Here is a 24055-nt window from a genome sequence, read left to right as displayed (position 1 = left end):
TGTTTAGACTAATTGCACTTTTCTCTAGCAAGTTTAAACCTTCAATACTGGGAGTAGAGCTATCTTTTTGTTATTAGCCCAAAATTAGTTTGTTTTTGTTGTTGTTTCATTGGCCTAAATTGCCCTCAAGTAGTTTAGTAGGGTTTCTTATTAAGATCGTTGTTACAAGTTTTCGCTAAGTTAGATTTCACTCTAAATAGGGTTTCCATTTTGTCCTCATGACTTTTTCTCATCAACATTCTTCAAAAATTATTCAAAAATCGAGTGAATTACCCCACACAAAAAAAAATAGGGAAAATAAAAAAAATTTGAGAGAGGTTTTTCATATTTTACCCGTTCTAGTGAACTCTTTTTCCATTTGTTTATATAAATTTTTCTATAGTGCTTGACTTCAACATGTGTTTTTTTTTTTTTTTTTTGGTACTCACTTTTGTGATATGAAATATATATAGAAAGTGTATATATATATAGAGCATAACATTGGAACAATAATAACAAATCTGTGTTTTCATATGATATTACTGATATTTTTGGTTGTGGTTACGGTTTCTTTTTTCTTGGTATTAAATTTCCCTTTTGTAAGTTTTTGTTATAAAGTTTTTAAGCATTTTTTTTTAGATTTTTGGTCACCTTTTTAATGACATTGCTAGTTTATAGTTTAGAGAGAGTTTTAGAGTTTTTTCTTTGTCATTCGTTTTTGTAGTTTATTCGTCGTCATCGTAGTTTTGATAGGTCACATAACGTACCTGCGATCGATCGCGTCCATAGATCAAGGACTGTAAACAGGAGAAGGCAATAGATTAGTATTTTTAGTTAACAGGAAGGACTAAAATTACAAACCATGCTAAACAGGCAAACAAATTAAAACTTTCTAATACATTTTTTTTTTTTATTAAGATCGAGTAATTTATAACTAAATAAAAACAATAAGAAAAGTTTATTAACTAAAACTAAAAATATATATAAAATATTTAGAAAATAATACCAATTTAAAAGGGATAAACTTAAAGGCAAATAAAAATGGTTTGAACTAAAGCCTTTCGCTTTCAAAGGCCGGATTCAAGTTGCCCGCCTCCTGAGGGCTAATGCCATGCATTATAGCCGGGCAGGAAGCCGTCATCTGGGCAATTGAATTGTCTGAAGGGGCTGAGGCTGAGGCGGAGGCGGCTAGTTCCGCTGCAGCAGCAGCAGCAGCTGCCGCCGCCTCTTCTCTAGCCATACGCACCTTCTTCTCATCGCTGGTGGGTGGATTCTTGAGGAATGTCAAAAGTGGTGCATATAAGAAACATAGAATGGCAATGCCAAAGAGCATCCATTCGAAGCCAATGCTCTTGACCAGAGAGCCGGAAAGGGCTGGTCCCACAGCAAAGCCCACACAGAAGGCCACATCGCCCAAGGCATAGACACTGCCATAGACAGCCGAATGTCGAATGTCCACCAGATAGCCCAGTTCCGGCATCATTGAGGAATCAACCATGCCGATGGCAAAGCCCAATCCGGCATTTGGTATAATCAAATGGGTTATCGAAGTGGCCATGGGAATCTATAAAATAAACATACATTAATTCCCCATCAAAGTGGGTACTACTTCTCTTAACTTACAAAGATCAAACAAGCTCCAATAATAACCAAGCCCAAACAGGCAGCAAACCAACGTCCAATTCTATGTCCAAGTGGTCCGAATAGATTTGTGCCAATCAAATAGCTAATGGAGGCTGGCAAAAAGGCAACGCCCTGCTCCCAACGCGTAGCACCCATATTATCCACCATCCACAAGGGCAACGATGGCTCCAACATGGCAATACCCATATTGGCAAAGGTAATGGCTCCAGCTGCTATCAATATATACGGATCACTGATCAAACTCTTCAGGGATGGCGGTTCCGATTCTGCTTTCTGTATTGAAGGTTGCAGCATAAACAACTGAAGCAAACCATCGCCCAAGGCAAGAGCGGCCAATATTAAGAACGGTGCAGATTTGCCCACAAATTCGTACATAACACCACCAAAAGGGGGTCCGATCAGGACACCCAAGGCCAGACCACCCAAAGCTATGCCCATGGCATTGCCACGTTCCTTGTCATCGGTGAAACGATCGGCCAACATTCCCATGCCAGAGACAGACGAGCAGGAGGAGCCAATTCCTTGGAGAGCACGTGCCACAAATAGAACAAAATATGAACGACCAAAGGCAAAGACTGAGGAAATAAAAAAGATAAAAGGTGATTATTGATTTCCTCAAATAGAACAGCTTAAATTATTTTTTAATATACTTACTTATGGTGGATAGAAACATGATGACAAATCCGGCAAACATCGGAATACTATAGCCAATCCTAGGAGTTAGGACAAAAGGTTAGCTAGTCAACTCAAGGTTAATGGTCTCTTGTCTTTCACTTACCTGTGTGTTAATGGTCCCACAATTGGATTTACGAGCAGTTGGACGAAAGCCTTGGAGGCGAACAGTAGACCCACTTCAACAGTCTCGCCAACCAGTTCGTTATGTCGTTCCTCTAGCTCCCGGTAATAGGTCTCGTTCTCTGTAAAAGGTTAACATGGTTAACATCATTTTTGCTAGCCAATTATTCTGGGTAGTGTTTCCATACCCTCTGGACTCATGGTGGAGACCTCCAAGGGTATTAGCTCGCTGCCATCTTTATTACAAGGACACGGTGTGGGCGGTGGCGGTGTGTTCAACGTTAGCGGTGTGCGGGGATAACTGTCGAGCGGTGCATCCGGATGTCGTATGTCGTACAGGAACTCGGGTATGATGGGCACTACAACAAACAATAAAAAATGTATTTAAGTCTATAAAGATTTTGCCATACAATTAAAACCTCCTAAACGGCCGCTAAAAGCAATTTTTGCACTTTAATTGCACTTTGGTAGGGGGAGGAAAAGTTTTATAATTGCTTTGCCCCAGAGGAAACCGAGAAAATAGAGATTGCCGCTTGCCGCCTTCTGTTGGCCTAATTGAGTTGTAACAAAGGCACAAAAATTGACGCAGACGACGACGACGACGACGATGCGTTTAATTGGCGTCCACATGCTCCTCTACTGGCCCCTCTTTCCCACTTCCCCACCTAGGCACAAGCTTGGCTCACTTTGCCTCTGGTAAATTCAATTTGTTTATTGCATGTTTCGACTCTGTTTATATTTATTATCAACACCCCGTAAGACAGGAAATGGGGAAACTACTGCACTTAGGCTTGTCTGTAATTGCATTTCCTGCCAAAGTGCGGACGAGTACGAGGTCAGGTCGAGGACAGGTTATGGAATGGGACCCAGATGGTTGATATTCAATTGAGTTTTTATGTTGAGAGTTTAGTTTTTGCGTGTGAGTGAGTGCTGACTAGTTTTGAAGAGTTGTTGGCATAATTTGTTTTGTGGTTATGGCTACAACATACATATTCAAAAGGACTAACTTTTTCTTTCAATATAAACAACCAACATATGAGGGAAAATTACTTCAACTTTTAATGTTTGTTCATCGCTCCCGGAAGTATGCAACAAAATTTGCATTTTTATACATATCATTTAATTGCCTGATTTAGCAAATATAATTCATGAAAATAACCTCCAACCCTCTATGAGTTTTGGTACCGGGCATCCACTTGGTACCCAGCTTTCGATTTTCAAGTGAAAGTGAAATTTTCGGCTCATTTTTTTAGAGGCTACCTTTTAGTTTATGTCAACCGCATGCAGACATATGTCGGCCATGTAATTTGACATGCCATTTGGCAGCAGTGCCAAAAAATAATAATAATAATAATAATTTTATATTAGACTAGAAAACGGAAGTGGCAGCATTTGTTCTACCTTAACCTCCTGAGAGGTGCACACGGTCATGCCAAAAAGACGAATAAAGGGAAATGTATGCAAATTTACCCCCAACTTATAACTTCTAATTGGGGGTAAAACCACTTAAAATGCAACACCAAAACGATTAACCAAAGGAATTTTCTCCTTTATCCTTCTCTTTTTTTCTGTTTCTTCCTGTCTCTCTCGTTTCTAGAACTTGTAAAAAAAAAAGCATAAGGAAATGAAACGAGCCCAGAACAAACTCATTAAACTGTCTCCAAGCATTTGACATAGAAAAAAGCACGTGCAACTAGGCAAGTTGCCATGTTGAGAGAGGGTGGTGGTGGTTATGGGAGGAGTTAGTAGTTTCCACCTTTTCTTTTTGGACTGGCTTGGATTGCATTTCGCGTGCCGAAGACACTTAAACCGCAAAGCAAAAGCAACAACTCGATGGCGGCAGTGGCAGAGGCAGAGACAGAGACCAGACAAACAAAATGTTGACTAATGTCTAGCCAGGGATGGCTAAGGAAAATGATTGGGGCCTCAATTTAATATGAGAAATCATCGCAAAATTAACGTGATTTTTGATATTTGTGAAAAAATAAATAAGCATTGAATAAGAATCTGGATGTAAATTTTGGCCAGGACATCCAAAAGTTTGACTGAAAATTGAAATTTTATCAGTTATAAGTGTACTTAAAAATCCAAATCTGTTTTTGAACAGATTCCTGGATCTTTCGCCTAACGTTCTATCTAATATTTAATTTAATTAAAACAGATACGAAATTTACTTTTTACATAGTTAAAAAATTGACTAAAAAACAGTTGGTACAAGTTTTTTAAGCCCTATCTTGGGCATGTGTTGCTTGGATATAAATCTTCTCGTTGCATACTTCTAGGGAGCTAGCTCATTGTAGATTTTTGATGTGTGAGATTTTATAAAAGCAAATTCTTCTAAAGGTGATTATCGAAAGAGTCCAAAATATATTTTGAAAACTTCTTTCCAGTGATATAGACATATATTAACGAATATTTACATTCGAATCACATATCTTAAGGATATTAAAACACTGCGTCTTCAGCCCTGCGTGGGCCCCACCCGGGCTTTGGAGGCTACATGGATATGCCGGGGTGACAGTATGCCGGTGTTGGCATCGTCGTCGTCTTCGTCGCCGTCGTCATTGTCGTCGTCGTCAAGCCAAACAGTCGGAGTCAGAGGCAGACATATAGCCCAGAGTCAGGGCAGTGAGGCATCAACTGGCAAAGCAGCCAGTCATCGAACAACAACGTTAGGAAAGAGGCGACCTCATCAAAACCGAAATACAGTGACAAAACAGTATTTGGCCTTTTGCAAATTTATTAGAGCCTCATTAATATGCAAAACCAATTAATTGCCATTGCAGGAGGGGGAAAGAGACTCAAAGACTGAAGGAAGTGACTTGAAGTTAGAAATGCGACCCATTTGGGAATCGGCTGCTCGGCCGCTCTTTGTGCGCTCCGTGTGGCAGGAGACAATCGGTCGAAGGCATTTCATACTCGATTACGAGCCGCGTCAGCGACAACGTTGGAAGCGACAGAAGGCCAAACGAGGAGGTATCAAAAACCAACTATATGAAACTATCAAAGATATAAATCTTAAATATATTTAGAGAGCCAACAGCAGACACAATCATGCGAGTATTATGATCAGACAATTGAGGACTCTGTTGAGTATTTGGATGAATATTTGCTCTTGGATGCCACAAAATTGACTCTACAACAGCAACAACAACAGCAACAACAACAACAGCAAATCCAGCAACATCCATCTCTACAGGGAGGCAGAATGAACAACTCATCGTCGTCCAGTAAGGATCAGAGAGGCCAACACACAAGTCGTCAGGCGAAGAGAAGAGCCTGGTTATTGAGTCGCGGCAAGACTTATCATTCCGATCATTATCATAATCACAATCAACTGAGCGATCATCAATCACGGCGAAGTTCTCTCCAAGATACCAGCACACTCTCAATAACAGCCAATAACCCGGAAGAACGTTTAGCCGAGCGAGTCCTCAATTGGTTAGATTTGGCTGGGCGGACGGATATTGTGAAAAGTCCCACAGCTCTCGCCCCACCATTGACAAATAGCGCACAATTGGGTACCAGGACAACAAATCAAAAATATCATCATCATCTACATCGTCACAATCATCGTAGTGTTAGTCTCAAGCGTATAGCCACAGCTGCCACTCACAATTACAATCACAATCAGAGAGCAACAACAGCCAGGAAACCCATTAAACAACAACAACCTCCACCTGCAGCCACCACGACAAACCACAATCAATCAGTAAACAGTGGCAACCATTTGAATCCAAATGCCAAGCCCATTACAATCATATTCAACAAAGAGGGTATCCCAGTGCGTCTCAATCGTCCGGCTAGGAATATTGATCTCTGTGCCATGAGCAATTCCGCCAGCACCACAAGACGCCTGGCTGGTCAATTGGCTTCGGCCAGGCTCTATAATGGAGGTGTGTCTACTCCTTCTATAACCGAGGAGACACTTCGAACGCCGCCTCAGAGCAGTCGAGGATTAAACTCGACTACTGCATCGCATTCGTTGGACAGTCGCAAGCAATTGCACATCTTTATGCCCAGTTTGCCCAAGAAGGGTCTGCTAAATGGCGCCAATTGCAGTGAGGATGGCCTCAGCACCAGTTTCAGTGAGCTGTGCCAGTTGTAAATTTAAGGAAATTATCATTAACCTATTTAAATCTTCTAAGCCTAAACAGTTGTGAGTGCTTTTTATCACATAATTTAGGACATTTCTCAAGTTGCAGTTCAAATGTTTCGATATTTTCAGGAAATACCAATCAATATCGATATGTATATCTTTAGTTGCTGCTTATAGCCCCTTGTTAAGATTTGACCTCAAGTAGGCAAAGAAAAGATTTGATTTGCTCCTAGTCTACTATACATATAAGATTTTTCCCTTGAACTTATCCGTTTTCCTAATGAACAAGTTGCTCAAAGAAAATTATGAAATATTCACATATTTGCTAAGGGAAATGGCAGTGAAATAAATCCTGTACATGCTAGGTACAATTTTTTTCAGTTTTTCCATAAGTAGGAATCGTTTACTAGTTTAAACTGTCACCTGACTTAAACTATATAAATTGAATATTTAAAAATAAAAGTCCTTTACATGGTGTTTCGTTTTTTCAAAGAAACTAAAGTTTTAAAAGATTGTGAACAGATCTTTCAGTTCTTTGAAAAAATTTCATTATGAAACCTATTTTTAGTTTTGATTTAATACAGAAATTGTAATCATGAGATCAACAGTTACCTCCACATATAATTTATAATTGCATCAATTAAATACATATGTATTTGAGTTATTAAAAGAAAATATGTTTCATATCTTGACATAAAGATTATGTATAAGTTACTTCATCAAAGCGTAATAAAAGAAGGTTCAGATATACCTATATATATTCAGATTCTATTTAGCTTAATATGAGTTTTTTTTAGTTTTCTTCATCAAATAATAAGTACTAAGAAAAAAAGCACCCTGTATGTTAAAAACAATTGATTATAAATAACCTAAAATACGTTTCTAACTCTCCAGAGTGTTTAACGACATGCAACTAGTTAATATGAAATATGTCACATTGGCTTTGACTTTAGTCCTTAACGAGATGTTGAACAATCAAGCGGAATCATTATTGGATCTATTCGCCTGGGCCATATTGTCGCTGCGCTATTGTGGCCTCTTTCCGTACAGTTACAGTCCCGGGCGGAATGGCTTCCACATATCTTGGCCATTGTATGTGCTCACTGTGCTGCACTTGGTCATCTATGGCTTTGTGAATGCTTCACTCTTGATAAAGGATTGGAGGGATTATGCCCAGCCAGTGTCTAGCAATTCGATTTTGGCCGTTTATGGCAATCTTTTGCTACGTTTGTTTGGAGTCGGCTCTACTTTTGTGATCCTTTTGCCCACCCTGGTGGGCAGTGGTTCAGTGGTTCGGCATATCAATCAAATGTTAAATTTCGCCAACGAGTTTGAGGAAATGGGCTTGGATCTTAAGTCTTTGAATCAACGATTACGATATCTCAGTATTGTGTCCTGTGTGGCTCTAGTCACCTGGATTAGCTTATATTCCTGGCATGCTGTGTATTTCTATAAACTGATGACCAATCGGGATCCTTCATTTCTTCACTACTTGGGAGTGGCTCTATCCGATTTTTATCAGCTGCTCTTCATCTTCTTTCTATGGATTCAATTGTTTGCCCTGTGCTACATGTCGAAGCAATTGAATGGAATCATGCTGGAATTACTCAACGATGAAAAGAAACGCTTTGAGCAGACACGACAGAAGGCAATTGTTTGGATAAAGGGATAAAAATGTGTTTGTTATTTGTAATTTGGATTAAATAAAAATCATTTTATCGAGGGATGTGAGACACCAAATAATAAAACTGATCCTTTCTAATCCTTTAGATCAGAACCTTTAAGAAAATCGAAATCTGTGGAGAAAGTCCCGAACTTTGAATACCCTTTAATATTGAAGAATAGGTGATTACCTTTTATTGAAGACTGAGAATTTGTTTTTAATTTTTCTCGTGTTTTGTTTGTGCGTATATTTAAAAAAAATTTATTTTGAAGTTTTTCAAATTCCACAGTGCCAATAAATTTGTTCTCCTTGCATACTTTTGGGCACTACAATGATCCTTGAAAAGAAAAGCTTGCTTTTGATAAGGAGCTGCCGAGTTTGGGTATGCAAAATGGGAAGAAATTTGCACCTAAAAGTAGGAGTTTAGTTTTTGAAAACTGTTTAAGAATTTCAGAAAACAGGGCATTAAAAATGCAGGTATGCAGAAATACAGGAGCCAAAAATTGATTCTCGATGAAAGCAGTGTTAAAAGATAATGTCTTAGCCTCAAGACATTTCAAAATTTTATTAAAGTTTGTTTGTTTTTGCAAGGTTTGTTTTTAACAAATTACTTTAGATTCTGCCTTTTGCATACTTGAGGGTACAAATCATCTTCCATATCAAATCTCTCGATTCTTTGGGGATACCAATTATATTGCCCAAATCTTTCTACTCTCTCTATTACAAACTTAACATCTGCGTGCAATCAATCCGAGTTATTTCAAGTTATTTTGAGCATTTCAGCAACCAAGCAAACTTTGATATTTCTTGCCAAAAGTTTTTTGGAAAAGTTTTCGGCACGCGCTTGCATATTTATTAATAGTTCGACCACAACTCACACCTTAATTGGGATATTAATTTCTGGTGTGTTAGTTCATAAAATTACACGTTTACATCATAGAGCAAATGTAACTCCTTAAGAGTGACTAATTCGTTTACCTTTCTGTCTATATTTTGATATTTTTATTAAATGAAACTTCTTAAGCAATTAATATGGTTTTTGTTGGTCTATTGATTATTTTCTTGGCTTTAAGGCAAAGTTATATTTGTATGCACTTTGCCATTGAAAGTTTTTTGTTTTATTTTTGGATTACCGAGCAAAAGTATGACACGCCCCCACAAGTTGAATCGCCCATACTAAAAGACTTTCATTTCTTTTCGTTTTGTTTTGATTTCTGTTTCTTTTTTGGGTTTACTTTTGAAGGAATTTCCTTAGAGAAAGACAAAAAAAATTGACAAACTCCTCGCCTGATTTGTTTTGATTTGACTTGGTTTGGTTTTTCCTTTTGGGTTTTTTTTGTGTTTTGGTTTTTTTTTGGCAATAGTCTGTAAACTAATTATTGGCATTACAGATCCATCAATATAATAGGGCAACAACTGTCAGCCATTTGTCTTCTATATGTCTGCGGCGTCATCATGCAACGGAACCGACACCTGCCACACACGTGGCAAGTAGTAAATTCGTTTTCAATATGACAATATTTTGTGTGTTCCTTTTTTTTCGGGGAATCATCAATGAGTCATGAACAGCGTCGACAACGACGACGACGACACTGAAAAAGCCGCACATTGTTGACCTTTATTGGGTTGGGGTTTCGGTTTTGGTTTTTGGTTTCGTCACCGGCAAAAAAGCAACGCAAAAACGCGCAAAACACCAAAAAACGCCAAGGAAAACTTTTTTACCTACTACCTTTCAAGGCGAAAGCCAAAAGACAATGGGTCCCAGACCGTCGACATCCCCCTGCCCGGTACCCATTGAGACCTCAGCAAGAGCAATTACTTCAACGGGGAAAACTTTTGCCTGACGTTTGACTTTTCATTCTTAGTAGAATGGAAATGAAAATGCGCAACAATAAGGCAAAGTATTAACTTTTTGTTGTGCCGTGACTTATTCGCGTTTTTGCCGTGAACGCGGTAGGTTGTATAAGCGCCATTTATACTCCTCAGTAATAGGCCTACGAACAAGACTAACAAGCAAAGTTTCTGTAGTTCTGGTATATTTCTTAATTTTCCGGTGAATCAAAGAAAAACAAAACAAAAGATGTCCACTGATGAGGATTCATTGGGCAGTCCCCTATTGCCGAGCACACCGACACCGCCGCCTCAACTGCCAGTTGAACGGACTGGCAAAGGCGGTCGTCATATCCCCGATCTACTCAGACATCAGCATAGCTTCGAGGCTCGCTACAGTAGTCTCATACAGAAGCAAATCTGGGAGAATAGCATTAATAAGGATGTCCTAGAGAGACAATTAAATGCCTATTTCCCATTTAGTCGCAGTGCTTCATTGACCAAGGATACTGCGGATGGGTTCAATCAATTGAAACTCTCAGCGGCAACCGCAGCAGTGGCAGCAGCTTCCTCCTCGTCATCACCATCAACATCGGCTCCAGGAAAGACTAAATCATCGGGGGGTACAATGCCAAAAAAGCGGCTAGAGAAAATGGATAGAAAGTGTCTAGAGAAATTGGAGACCATCGATGTGGCTGATCAGGAGGCACAGACAAAGAAAAAATCACTGTAAGCAAGGAGTTGAATCCGGGACTCGAAAAGTCCTTAATATTATCAACAGAAAAGTCTACTTTCAGTGAAAAGTGGAATATGGGAATTACCTTCTAAGATAAGTAACCAATTTATAGATTTTGCTAAGTATTATTAAGATTTAAGTCCAGATTTTACTTAACGACCTATAAGGTAAGAGAAAAGTAAAGTTCAAAGTAATAAAATTTATAATAAACATAAAGCAATTTTAGTTTGACAGACTTGTAAATAACCAGGCTTTAAGGCACTTGACGAAAACATTTTATAAAATCACTCGAATTGCCGACTTCTCAAGATATTGTAGACTTATCAATTTACTACAAATTTTAGGTATCTAAGGGCTTTAAGTGGAAACTTTTTAAACGTTAGTAACTTTCGATCACTAGGATTCTATAAAGCGATGGTTTTTAGGTGAAAACGTTTTTTTGAAAGAGAACAAATTTACGAATCTTAGTTGAATCAAAATTACTAAAATTTAGGTCTGTCAGACTATTGAAATTATTTAAAAACTAACTATAAATTCTATAATACCTTCTAAAAGTTCATAAACGCTTTGTTTTAGCAAAAGTAATTTTCAGAAGCTCTTAAAAAGCAAAAGATTTTAACAAACAGATTAGTTGATTAACTAAAAATCAAAGGAACTTAACATTTGATAATGAAATGGAAGAAATTTCTGTCTAACAAACTGGAAAAAACCCAAGAAATGCTCTCAGAACGGCTTAAAATTAATTGTGTAGGTGAACAAATGTATTAAGTCAAATCTAAATAGAAAGAAACCTCAATTAAGCATAATTTTCTTTGACCTATGAAGCCTGGAAAATAATTGGAGATTTCTTAGAGAAAACCTTTTCAGAACAAGACAAATATTTCGAATTAAGAATAACTAGAGTTAAGTCATAAGCAAAATTAATTAAACAGAGAGCTGAACGAAATCAAAGCGAAAATGTTTTCCAGAATAACCAAAAGAAAAGACAATGAATTTCTAATTAATAAAGTAAAGTATTTACACCAAAAGAAAGCTAAGATATTAAATATTATTTGCTTTTTCTATGCTATCTCCATAAATTAAGCTAAATTTTGACTTTTTATCTGTAAGCTTACATAAATATATAAGACTTTTTCTCACTCTCTATTACTGATGGAATAAAATCGGATTACAATATTAAATTTGCATTTTTCCTTATCTTATTTTTATAGTCGAACATTTACATTTCCTTTTCTAGAATCTAGATAAAAGGACAACTGGCTATGACCCATATACGTAAGATATATAAATCAGTCAGTCACCCTCTAACATCTGGCTAAATCTAATTTATGAGCATATTATGCTTGTTAGGAAGTGAGTTTAAGAGTGAGGGAGAGACAGAGGTTGAGGAAGACAAAGGGAAAAAGGGGGTGCCAGATCAAATGTAATAAGCAATTTTCACTTCAACACCTTTAACGTAAAATGAGAAAGCACTTAAGTGGAAATGCCTCAAGTCGAATGCTAAAAGCTACGACCCACCGAATCCACCCATTCGATTCATCAGCCATCACCCCAACCATCTTTCCAACCACTTCTTCTTCCACCTCTCATTCCTTGGGAGGCATAAAGGAAACGGCATGAAGTTGGCATAGAGCTAATAGTTTTTTTTTTTTCTTTCTCTATGAATTTTTCTACTTTTTCCTTTGACTTTCACTTCCGTGCTTTCAACAAGTTGCTCTCGAGTGGCATTCCCTAAGTATTTTTCCCTTTTTTTTTGGTGCTTTCTGTTAGTTTCCTTCTATCGCTATTTGTCTTGTCTCCTCAACTTGTTGATTTAAATTCATGATTCACGTTTAACGCCAAGAAATTCTTCTTTTGGCCTTTTTCTTTCCTTGTGTCTGTCGGTATTTTTTGCTTTTTTTTTTTTACTTGTTTTTTGTGTTGAGGTTTTTCAGCATGTCAGCCACAAACACTGGTGTTTGGTCATCCACTTGATGTCCATGTGTTTGTCCAACCACTTGACATAAGCACTTGGTTTGGCTGGCTACCGACTCGTAGCCGTAGCCGTAGCCGTGTCCATGTTCGTGTCCGTGGGTCTGAGCCCGAGGTTTAGTGTCAAATGCAGGACAGGGCCAGGGCCACCCTTACCCATACTCGAGAATGAGCCCTGTTTGGCTGCGTGTCTATTTAATTGACTGTCGACCACTTGGAAATGCCCAGTCCATTGGCGTTTTCATAATGACAGATGAGAGACAGAGCAGAGCGAGGGGAACGCTCGGAATAATGGTACTCCAACTTTGATTAGTTGTTGATAAAGTGGAGAAGCTAGTGGAAAGGGAAATGCTGACGATTGAAGAATATTAAAGGCATTGAACAGGGAACAGTGATAAAAGAATCACTAGAAGCCAACTGACTTTTAAAAGGTAAAAAAAAAACAACATTTGAATTATATCAAAATCGAACAACTTTAAATACCTTTGAACAAACGAAAGGTAAATTTTAAGCAGTCAAATTCGTATTGGAGGTGGAATTGTTGTTAAAACCTTTCAGTTAAAACAAGAGGTATGTAAATATTGCCTTTCGAATAAACCCACTCATCAGTCTTCAGATCAACCATTGTCCTTGGTTTGATTAAAAAAATTCAAAACAAAGTCAAATTTTTAAACTAAATACACAACAAAACATAAACTTTTCAAATACTTCAAAAATTTACAAAATTAGAGCATCGTGAAATTAAAGTATATAAATATTTTGCTCTTCATTGTCTCTCTCGAAAAGACAACTTGATAATAAACGTCACTTGCATTCCAATTCAATATAAAAGCATTAAAATGAGAGATAACTTTCGAAGAGCTTTGAGTTTTTAAGAATTATCAAAATTTTTAAATTAAACTAAAATTTGATAGATGAATGAACATTGAGTTAACAGTAGTGAACCTTCATATTATCCTAATTTGCTAATCCTGCTATATGGCTAATCACTTTTGGTGCAAAAAGCTGAAAAAAACAAAATTCTTTTCCTGATTTGTCGAATTTTCATTGACGTATCCCTCAATCCTATTGTACAACTTACTCATTTTACAGGCTCTTCGCATGACTGGATTACATACCAATTTCAAATTCAGTTTTAAAAGTTTTTAAAATTATCTAGTAAACTTTGACAACGACTAAGTAAAATATCCTGTGAAGTATAATTGCATTGATTAAGAACAGTTTTGTCTTTGATCTTAAACTGATCTCAGATTGCAATCTCTAACTTTTCCTTTCTCTCGATTATGCAAATATTTAATAAATTTTCTTTAACTTTTTAGCACGTTGAAGACCTTAAGATTGAAATTGCTATACTTATGTGAAACAATTTTCGATTCCATGGTTGAAATCGACAGATGAATTGATAAAATGAAGGCTAAAAAAGTGATAAACTCGCACTCCCTCAATCTCTCTCTGTCTTGTTTCTGATGACAGTGACAGGAAAACATTCATTAACTTAAGTGGGTGCTCTGCGGTAATTTTATGGCTCAAAGCCAAACCAAACCCAACCCCATGCCATCCACCGTTGCTCGTTTTTATTTCAACAGTCGGGGGAAATGGACAATTTCCAGGTGATTGCTTTGGTTCATTGTTGTAAAGTGGCAATGAAATGTTAATGGTCACAAGAGAGGGAAAGAGAGAGAGACCACAAAGATAAAGATTTATGAAAGGACTCACCCACTGTGGTTAGCAGCATGTTGTCCAATAGCAGGGCTATGGCCACAATGACTAGGACTAAACGATTTGAGCCACGCCAGCTGACCATCCATGATTTGGCGGCGGACCAGGACCCGGCAGCGCGTGGATCCTCTTCTCTATATTGATCCGATGCATATGTTTGATAGGTGGGCGGCGGTGGTTTTGGTGCTTGTCCATGTGCAGATGGTGTAGGCGGCTTCTTGCCCACACCCAAAATGCCGCAATCCGTTGAATTGCCATTTGATGGTTGTTGTTGTTGTTGGTGTTGTTGTCCCTGTGCCGGGGTCTGCTCCAATTGTTGCTTGAAAGGATTCTTGCTGGGTGTATTATTTTGACTTATGGTAAATGAGGTGGTTGATGTGGTTTCACTTCCTTGTGTGCCTTGAGTAATCTGGGGCTGCTGTGCTGCTGAGTTTGGCTGGTATTTTCTTGGTCCACCATTGCCCGCATCAGTCGATGATTGCATTTCGTTGCTAGCCGCCTGGTTGCTAAGTAGAACAAGAGAGGAAGGGAGATGGGACAGATTGCCCGATTAGTTGGTAAGCGGCTTGCGATTGTCTTTAAAATGTAATCAAAAGAAAAAAGGTTACAAAAAATGTAAGCAGCTTTTCCCACACTCACTTTATGCTTCAATGATTCTACAATAATTAAAAATAAATTATATATCTAGAGTCTTTGGCCTGTTTTTTTTTGTTGCCACTCCACGTTCACACCAGAAAATTTAAATATTTATTTAATTGCCTGTACACGCGGCGTATGAGCAATGCAAGCATATTTCTATTGCCTAATTTAGGGCGCCGAATGAAAATTCAATTTCCACCCGCCTCAGACCCACACCCAGCACCAGCCCAGCCCAGTTTAATTCGTTTAGTGCAAAAGAGAATGAGAGGCTGTGGGTAAGAAGTGTAAAGAAAAGTTCTCTGCCTTTTTTGCCCGAATTGAATTAGACCCTTGGCAATTGAATGACACTAAATGGAAATGGAAATGGTGAAATACTCAAGACCAAGAAAACTTTTAGGTTATTCAACATAATTTACAATTTCTCTGGCATACAATTGAAACAATTGGATGGCAATCAAACTGTTTATTTATGACATCTGCTTGCATACAAAGAAAATTGGCAACTTTTGCCGACTTGCTTTTGATATGGTCCATAGATGAGAGACTGAATAAAGTGTCATTAAAATGTATCAGACAGTCGATAAGTGAGTGATGGATGTCTATTATAATGTATGTATAGTTTAGTTAGTTGAAAAGTCACTTGATTCCCTCTCCTCTGACTCTGACACGTAAAGGGGCGTCAACAAATTGTGGGATCTGATTTGGTGTAAGCAATTTTAATTGCTTTAATATATATGTATAATTTGCTCTTGCCTATGACAAAACAGCTACTAAATGATTACTAAATCAACTAACTAGAAAAAGTTTGAAATAACAAATGGAACAATTATGTTAGTAATGTAATATCAATCTTACCTTCTATCTTCTTGTTTACTCTAACATAATTAAGTTTCTAAATCAAATCCATTATCTTTATGCGATTACTGCTTTAACTAGGAATTTGGAAAACAATTTGTTCGCTTTTTATCATTATAAATATTAGTTAAAAAAGATTCGCCTTAATAAACTCATGATAAGTACCTACTCATAGGTAAGTACATCTCAATACCCTTTCATTTGCCTCGCCATCTTATATTGTAACCCATGAAACTATTTATATACATAAGTACTTATCTAAGTATTCAAAAATATTCAAGCTGAAAAGCCATTGCTATAACTCTTGAAGATTGTTTATTCTAAATAGTTTTAAGAACATTATACTATTTTATGAATAATTATTATTAACATCTTTACCCCATTGTTAGACCATTTTCTTGTCTTGTGTTTCATAAATGTATTGAATGCAGTTTTTTTTTAAATAATTTTTATAGCTATCAAAATTTAAATAATAATAAACACCAAATCACAGATTTCTCTTCCCTTAGTAATTCTGTTTTGTCTAATATAACTTTTATTTACTAGCCCTAAGCTATTACTAATTCAACTAATACAAATCTGGATTGTTGTTTACAAAAATATATTTCATATATTTATCATCCCATTTTGTTTTCACTTGATATTCATTCATATGGCTTTTGCATATTTTATTGCCATCAAAGTATATTAAAATTAATGTTCTATTTTAAACTCGCGTAAATAGCATCAAAAATCTTGATTAGTTGGGAACTATTTATAATCAAAATTAATCACAACACACAGAGGCTTAGGAAGGGGATCCACATTAAAAAGGCAATGGGTAATATTAAATTTTATTTGATTGTGAAAGTCCTATTTCAAATAGAGACTCTTCATAAAAATGTAGAATCTCCGAAATCTCTTAAACTACTTTTTTTTTATTCAAAAAAAGGATTATTCAATGATAATAATATTTATTCCTTTAGAATGCTAAACCAGCATTTTATAAAGTTTCTCATTGAATACGAATCTTTGTATCCTTTTAATCATAACTGAAGCCTTTTCTGTTTAGAAGTTAATAAAAGAGGAAAACTACCTTATTATGGGGTAGTTCAAGACAATTATACATATTTAGTAATCCACAAATTCTTAATGTTTACCATTAAAAGGGGATTCATTTATATTTTTATTTGAATTTATTTATGAGGCTTTTATTATTATTTTATTTATGAGGCTTGAAAGAGAGAGTTAAGTTAAGGAGAGAGTAAGGAGTTGATTAAGAGAATTAGATCAATAGATTTACTTTCATTTTAAAAGACCCTTAAAAACATTCTCCAACTTGTGGCTCGAGAAACTAAATTTTTTCTGGATCTTTTGTGGGATTATTTTTATTTCTAGATCCCATTTGAAAAGATGTCAACATAGTTTCTTGTGTTTCACTTTTCTAAATTCTATTTGATGGATTATCACCTTTCTGCTCCCATGTTGCGCCAATTCACAAATAGTTAGTTGATTGATATTAGGATTAACACCACAAACAAAAACACACACACACACCCACACAGAGAGAGAGAGGGAGAGATATATATTTAAACTATATATATCATCTATTTTTATTGTCTCTCACACTTTCTCTTTCGCATTGCACGGAAGAATTTTTTGCGATATTTTTTCCTACCGACAAGTTGGCGATCTAAACTCAAACTAAAAACATTGACGTGACGCTGGATGCTTATTAAATGAATTTGCTTTTTGCAACAACTTGTTGCTGGTTGTTGTAGTTGTTGTTACTTTAGTTGCTATTATTTAGTTAGTCTTTGTTGTGTGCAACAGTGAGAAGAGTGCAAGATACATTTTTAATAATTATTAATTAGCCATTCGCATGCGTGGGAAAATCAAATCAAATTAGAAACGAAATCGAAATATTTATTTATGTAAATTCAATTTCAAGTTCAATTCGAAAACAAAAAAGAATTGATGATTTGAATGTTGAAAGATGAATTAATTTAACTAGAACTTTAATATTTAGACATTTAAAATCAAAAATGGATATTTATGAATATATGGAAGATTCTCAAGAATTTTGGAATTCAAATTGGAAAATATTCATAATTCTAATAGATTACAATATTGTTGAATTGAGTGGAAAAAATATCCTACATTTCACACATAAGATTGAATCAAAGATTGTTTTAAAATTAAAAAATTTGAATTAATGAAATTAAGTTTTAAATATTTCGATTTAATTCGTTTAAATTCGTTACAGTAGTTTTTGAATTAAACTTGTTGAAGTTTTATAAAAAATGCATATGCTAATTTATTTATAATTCCAAATGAATTCCGTTTCGATTTTATAGTTTTTGTTATTATACCCTTGCAAAAAGGGTATATTAATTTTGGTCAGAAGTGTGCAACGCATAGAACGAAGCATCTCCGACCATACAAAGTATATATATTCTTGATCAGCACGACGAGACGAGTTCAACTAGCCATGTCCGTCCGTCCGTCCGTCCGTCCGTCCGTCCGTCCGTCCGTCCGTCCGTCCGTCTGGATCAACGCAAACTCCTCCTAGACCGTAAGAGCTACAGAGCTGAAATTTTGCACGTAGGCTTGTATATACTGCAGGCGTTGTATATCTCGGATTCAGCCGGATCGGACCACTATATCATATAGCTCCCATACAAACCCCAAAGTCACGAACAGTGACTTTTCTCAATAACTTCGTTATTTTCTATGCTATTATCGTGAAACTTAATATTAGAGAGTTTACTACGCCTATAAGCGACTATGCCAAATTTGATCAAGATCGGGTGACTATATCATATAGCTCCCATACAAACGGCCAAGTCACGAACAGTGACTTTCTCAATAACTTCGTTATTTTCTGAGCTATTGTCGTGAAACTTAATATTTGAGAGTTTACTACGCCTATAAGCGACTATGCCAAATTTGATCAAGATCGGGTGACTATATCATATAGCTCCCATACAAACGGCCAAGTCACGAACAGTGACTTTCTCAATAACTTCGTTATTTTCTGAGCTATTGTCGTGAAACTTAATATTTGAGAGTTTACTACGCCTATAAGCGACTATGCCAAATTTAATCAAGATCGGGTGACTATATAATATAGCTCCCATACAAACGTCCAAGTCACGAACAGTGACTTTCTCAATACCTTCGTTATTTTCTGAGCTATTGTCGTGAAACTTAATATTAGAGAGTTTACTATGCCTATAAGCGACTATGCCAAATTTGATCAAGATCATGTGACTATATCATATAGCTCCCATAGGAACGATCGGTCGAAAACAGTGACTTTGATCAATATCTTCGTTATTTCCTATGATTGTAGGCCTTTCTTTCTCAAGCTTAAGACTTTTTAGATAAAACGTTCTTCCACATTGATGGCTAATAGGTAAGGATAGAGTTACCAAAAAAGTTGCAAGGGTATACAAACTTTGACGAGGTCGAAGTTAGCCCCGGCCCTCTGGTTTTTTTTTTTTTTTACCCTTGTAGGGTATTAAAAATGCTTCTAAATTACATTTTAAGTGGCTAGTTTTGCACGTGCGACTCATTCATTATTTATGTTGGCTCTCTCGGTTATATCTTTTGATTGTTTTATGGTTTGTGATAATTGCATAAGATTTTTCCAGATATATATATATATATATGTATTTTAGTTGATTCAACGTTTAGCGGCCTGCCGCAACGGCACGCAACTTTATTTAAATTAAGATCTTTTTGTTCGCAGTTGTTTTTGTAGATTTTTGAGATTTTTATTAATTAAAATTAAGTGCATAAAGCGAGCTGAGCTCGAACTGACATTGACATTGTGGCTAGAGGAGAGACCTTCGCCATGGAGAGGAGAATACCAAATGATTTCCCGACTACTTTAAACCATAATCCAAATTATAATTATGTGCCCTTTTAGGGGGAGAGTGGGTTAAGTGGTATAGATATTGAGTGTTTGCCTATGCAATTTTCAATTTAATTGCCACAAATTTACAATTTTTGCCCCGGCGCTAATTGTAATTGTGCCGGCACTCTCTTCCTCCCTTCGTTTCGAATAAGGGGGAAATAATCTTCCATAAATTAGTTCAAATTGTTGCAACTGGTCCATATTGAACGTGTTTAAGGGTCATTTTCGAAACACCTGTTGCCTCAAATACACACACAAATCCATTGAACTTTAATTGGGCATGGAATACCTGCCTAAATAATGCCAATATTTTAATTAGTTGCCACAATATGAATTTGCAATTTAAAATTTCGTATGAAATCATGTGAATTATTTCGAATATTCTGTTTTACATTTTATAAGTCGCATTTTAAAGATGTTATAGTTTTTTATGCACCAGTAATTTCTGTGAGATTTTTCTATAAACATTTTTTAATCTTGTATAATACAATTTCTATCCACTTGATTAACATAAACTCCGATGTTTTTAAGCTAGACACTCAAACTTATGAAAAATTCAAGGATCATAAAAGTTTCTCTTCTGGCGTCTCGAGATCAATAAACCACTATAAATTTATATTGTCAATATTCCCAAATATATAATATTTGTAGGTTCTTTTTAAAAAACTACCTTGGAGATGGTTTTCAGAAGTTCAAAGCAATGAAAACAAACTGACCCATATATTATACAAAACGTTTAGGAATGCTTTGAAGTGAAATTGTATAACTTAATGAAAAATCTATCTACTAAAGAGCTCAGAGGAATGAAATTGCTTTTGCTTAGCATTTCATTGAATTGTAGCCAAAAACTCCACCAATAATCACATTGGGGCCATAGTAAAGCTCACTTTTTAGGACTCATACTTTTTCAAATCATATTCCAAATTGATATTCCATTTAAAGGACTAGAATGTGTGTAAGTATTAATGAATGTAAGTACTAATGAAGTAAGATAAAATTTGGGGACAAATTTACTTTTCTGAGGGTTAAAAAATGTTCCTTCTCTATCCACTTCTAGATCATTCTTGCAATATATGTAAAAGTTTTCATACTTTCTCTTACAAACAGTAAAAATATTAAAAATTTGTGCAGTCCTCGGTAGATGAGTTGTCTAAGTGACCCAGTTATTTGGGCAACTGAACAACGAGGGCCCGGGTTCGAATCCCAGGCTAGTGTATGGATGTAGTTTTCGTCTAATTGTAAGCCGAAGGCCTTAGCTGCCAGTGCTTGTAAAATATAGTTAGGTTGATAGTTTACAACTATATCCTATACTTATAACAATAACAATTAAGAATGTGCTCATATCATATCATATCATAATCATATCATTTAACAATCATTTGAATCATTTCATTCATAATTCATCATTCCTCACATTCACTTACCTTCAATATTTTTTGTTTTTTCTTTGGTTGTTGGTGTGTTCACTTCCTTCTTTTTATCTGTGTGTATGTGTTTCCTTTGAGTTTGGGGATAGCTTTATTTCCTTACTGTTTCCTTTATGGTGATTAGGGAGGTTTTTTTTTCCTTACTTTTTTTGGTTTCTATTGTAAATGTTGCTGTATGTGGGTTGGAGAGGAAGGTTAAACTGTTGCTTTTCTGTTGTTGTTGTTGTTGTTGTTGGAGTATTCCTATGGGTAAATTATAATAGAAAAGATAGAAAAAGTATCCTTGTAAAGGCTTTGTAACAACTTAGTTGGTTTTTTTTTTCTCTCTCTCCGTTTGGAGTTGTCTGCAGCTCTTAGAGAAACTGACATTGGCCACTTGTGGCATGCCTTTCAATGGCAATTCCAAGTATTTACTTAAGACAAAGTCTGAGCTATGCACACAAATTCATACACACACAGAAATTGATGTACTAAATAAGAATATGTATGTATGTAAAATTTGTCTTTCTTTTTAAAGTAAATGTTTAAACACAAAAAAGTTTATAAATCACAAAACGAAATCAATCAATGTCATTTGGGTAATGTATATTAAAAACAAATATTTTATACTCTTTTTAAAGGGTTTATTTAAAAATTTATTATATTAGAAAGAAAGTTATCGCAATCTCTATTGCTTTTATTCCCGTTGTTCGCATTAATTTTGAATATTGCCTCGTCAAAGGAAAAACGTTTCAACTCGAGAAATAAAGAATTCCAGATGAAATAGGTCTCCACTGAGAAGACACAATAGATAGACCTATCTCATCTGTTTAGACTATCTCAAAGAATTGAGCCTATCCTTGATGAATAACCTTAATAGGCATCGGGCATTAATGTAAGAGTATTCAAAATACATAATTTTTTATTGAAGTATGATTTAAAGTTCTGTTGTTGAAATTTTAGATAAAAAGTATTTAATTTTATGGCTTTAATTTCAAAGTATCTGTGCCAAACTTCGATGGCCGCCATCAAGGCAAATATTCTCTGTTACATTAATACTAAGAACTTTTTCAAAACTATGAAGCTTTAGCCATTTAATATTTCAGAGTGTATTTGTTTAATACTGTGGAAAACATTAAAAACTTCACTATGTTTGATCCTAACTTCAAAAAACTGCTTTCATTATTTCGTATTTTATGAGAAGTGCCTAAAAACTCACAAGTCTTCGAGGGTTGGAATATATTATATATCAAGAATATATCTTTGCTAAAGATGATACATTGAATACCAAAATGTAGCTAGATTTCTATTATAGACTATGTATATAATTTTTAAAATGGTGTATTATATATCAGTAAAAGATAAAAAAAAGAAGATACATTTGGGTTTGTCTTTTAATCTTACCACTTCTATACTGTTTTTTACCATAGTTCCGACTTTTTAAAATTTGAAAGACATACTCTATAAAAAATTTTACATTTTTAAGACCAAATTTATATTTAAAATAAATAAATATAATTTATTTATAAGTTGTTATGGAATCAGTCGACATTATAATGAATCTGAATAGAAGAAAACTTCCAATTAGAAATAAGGAGCTTCTAGGTAAGTGTACTAAGACTGAAACTTACTAAAACAGATTCGACAAACTTTTTGTATCATATTTACCGGCTCTGGTTAAGGTTAAGCTAGACTTTTGTGATTTCTTGTGATTAAATCGACAATCTATGTACATACATACATATGTATGTATGAATTCGTTTCGTTTTGCAGGCTATTTAAGCAGAGTAAATAAAAGCAAAAAAAAGGTAGGTAAACCCAACAAGAGGGTTTTTTTTTTAATTTTTTTTTATATTTTATTTGTTTATTTTGTTTGTTTTTGGTTTTTCTGCTGCTAGGCTTGACTCAAATCGATTAACAAATAGGAAGGCAATCAATATGCATATGTAAGATTTAAATTTTCGATTTGCTGCTTAAATATGCAAATGATTCAAACTGGTTTATAGCTAAATGATAAAGAATTTGTCAACTTACACTCTTTGTTTTTTGAATTTGGATCTGAATTGTTCACATATTTTTTGGTTTTTATTTTTTGTTGTTGTTTTTTTTACAGGTAACAGAATTTTACACAATTTCTAGAGCACATTTGCTTTAAATTTTTGTGGTGATTTTGTTTTGTTGCATTTGTTGCTGCTGCTGCTGCTGCGGTTGTTGTTGTTGTTTGTTTTTTTTATATTTAAACTAAAACTTGAAACTACATTGTATTTTTTGTGGTTTATTTTGTTTTTTGGTTGTTCGTTGGGGAGGTAGTAGAACCACAGTGAGTGCCTCCAATCGGTGGTAATGAGGAAACGTGGAAACGAGCACGTCCATCAGCCACGAGATCTCATCTCGCACTGACTAAGCCAACCAGCGAGACGAGACTCAATTCAACAGAGTGACTCTGTTGCCACAGGATGTGGCAGGAAGCAGCAGCCGCAGCAGCAGCAGCAGCATCAAGTGGCAGCGCAGCAACTGCCACTTGTTGTTGTCTTCTGCCTGTTGCAATGCGCCCTTATCCGTGCCTGCCTTTCCTCCCACTTTCTCTCTCTCTCTCTGTCTCTCTCTCTTTCTCTTTAGATTTCTGCCCTCTTCTGGTAGTATTTTGATGAAAACTGCCAGCGGCAATGATTCTGCTCAATTGCCTTCATTGTCTGTGTATATGTGTGTGTGTGTATGTATGCGTGTGGTGTGAGTATGTGTGCTGTTTGATTTTATTTTCACTGTCAATTGCGTTTACGCCTGTAAGTATGCAATGTAACGGTAACGCATGGCACAT

At 35.8% G+C, this 24055-nt stretch overlaps 3 protein-coding genes across 5 annotated transcripts; 2 read left to right on the top strand and 1 right to left on the bottom strand.

Annotated features, from left to right (window-relative positions):
• Positions 1 to 583: 583 nt before the first annotated feature.
• On the bottom strand, positions 584 to 23666 carry Vmat (Vesicular monoamine transporter). 3 transcript variants are annotated; one of them, XM_068292029.1, is made up of 8 exons: positions 17380 to 17588; positions 14434 to 14942; positions 2607 to 2777; positions 2402 to 2540; positions 2278 to 2336; positions 1603 to 2198; positions 1226 to 1543; positions 584 to 776 (listed from the first exon to the last, which is right to left on the bottom strand). In XM_068292029.1, exons 1-8 carry the CDS (start codon positions 17391 to 17393, stop codon positions 705 to 707), a joined length of 1878 nt encoding a protein of 625 aa, XP_068148130.1. In that variant the 5' UTR covers positions 17394 to 17588; the 3' UTR covers positions 584 to 704. The 3 variants fall into 3 exon arrangements, with proteins under 3 accessions (XP_068148130.1, XP_068148129.1, XP_068148127.1); XM_068292028.1 differs by lacking the exons at positions 584 to 776; positions 17380 to 17588 and adding exons at positions 21256 to 21501; positions 23272 to 23666 and having other exon boundaries at positions 869 to 1543; XM_068292026.1 differs by lacking the exon at positions 584 to 776 and having other exon boundaries at positions 869 to 1543; positions 17380 to 17590.
• On the top strand, positions 5064 to 6526 carry LOC137577747 (uncharacterized). Its single transcript, XM_068291297.1, has 3 exons — positions 5064 to 5137; positions 5205 to 5394; positions 5451 to 6526. Exons 2-3 carry the CDS (start codon positions 5253 to 5255, stop codon positions 6524 to 6526), a joined length of 1218 nt encoding a protein of 405 aa, XP_068147398.1. The 5' UTR covers positions 5064 to 5137; positions 5205 to 5252.
• Positions 10132 to 10743, top strand: LOC137577743 (uncharacterized). The gene has a single exon (XM_068291292.1). The coding sequence runs from the start codon at positions 10261 to 10263 to the stop codon at positions 10741 to 10743; it is 483 nt and encodes a 160-aa protein (XP_068147393.1). The 5' UTR covers positions 10132 to 10260.
• Positions 23667 to 24055: the final 389 nt, after the last annotated feature.

Source organism: Drosophila tropicalis, unplaced genomic scaffold, assembly GCF_018151085.1.
Source record: "Drosophila tropicalis isolate 14030-0801.00 unplaced genomic scaffold, ASM1815108v1 contig_593, whole genome shotgun sequence".
Lineage (NCBI taxonomy): Eukaryota > Metazoa > Arthropoda > Insecta > Diptera > Drosophilidae > Drosophila > Drosophila tropicalis.
This window is presented reverse-complemented; position numbering and strand designations above follow the sequence as displayed.

Bases quoted from the DNA above. Each gene is read 5' to 3' on its own strand.
- LOC137577747 (XM_068291297.1), top strand. From the start codon at position 5,253: ATGCGACCCATTTGGGAATCGGCTGCTCGGCCGCTCTTTGTGCGCTCC. The intron at 5,395-5,450 runs GTATCAAAAACC...AAATATATTTAG, and splicing joins ACAGAAGGCCAAACGAGGAG to AGAGCCAACAGCAGACACAA.
- LOC137577743 (XM_068291292.1), top strand. From the start codon at position 10,261: ATGTCCACTGATGAGGATTCATTGGGCAGTCCCCTATTGCCGAGCACA.
- Vmat (XM_068292026.1), bottom strand. The intron at 2,541-2,606 runs GTATGGAAACAC...AACCTTTTACAG, and splicing joins CTCCACCATGAGTCCAGAGG to AGAACGAGACCTATTACCGG. The intron at 2,337-2,401 runs GTAAGTGAAAGA...CCTAACTCCTAG, and splicing joins GTGGGACCATTAACACACAG to GATTGGCTATAGTATTCCGA.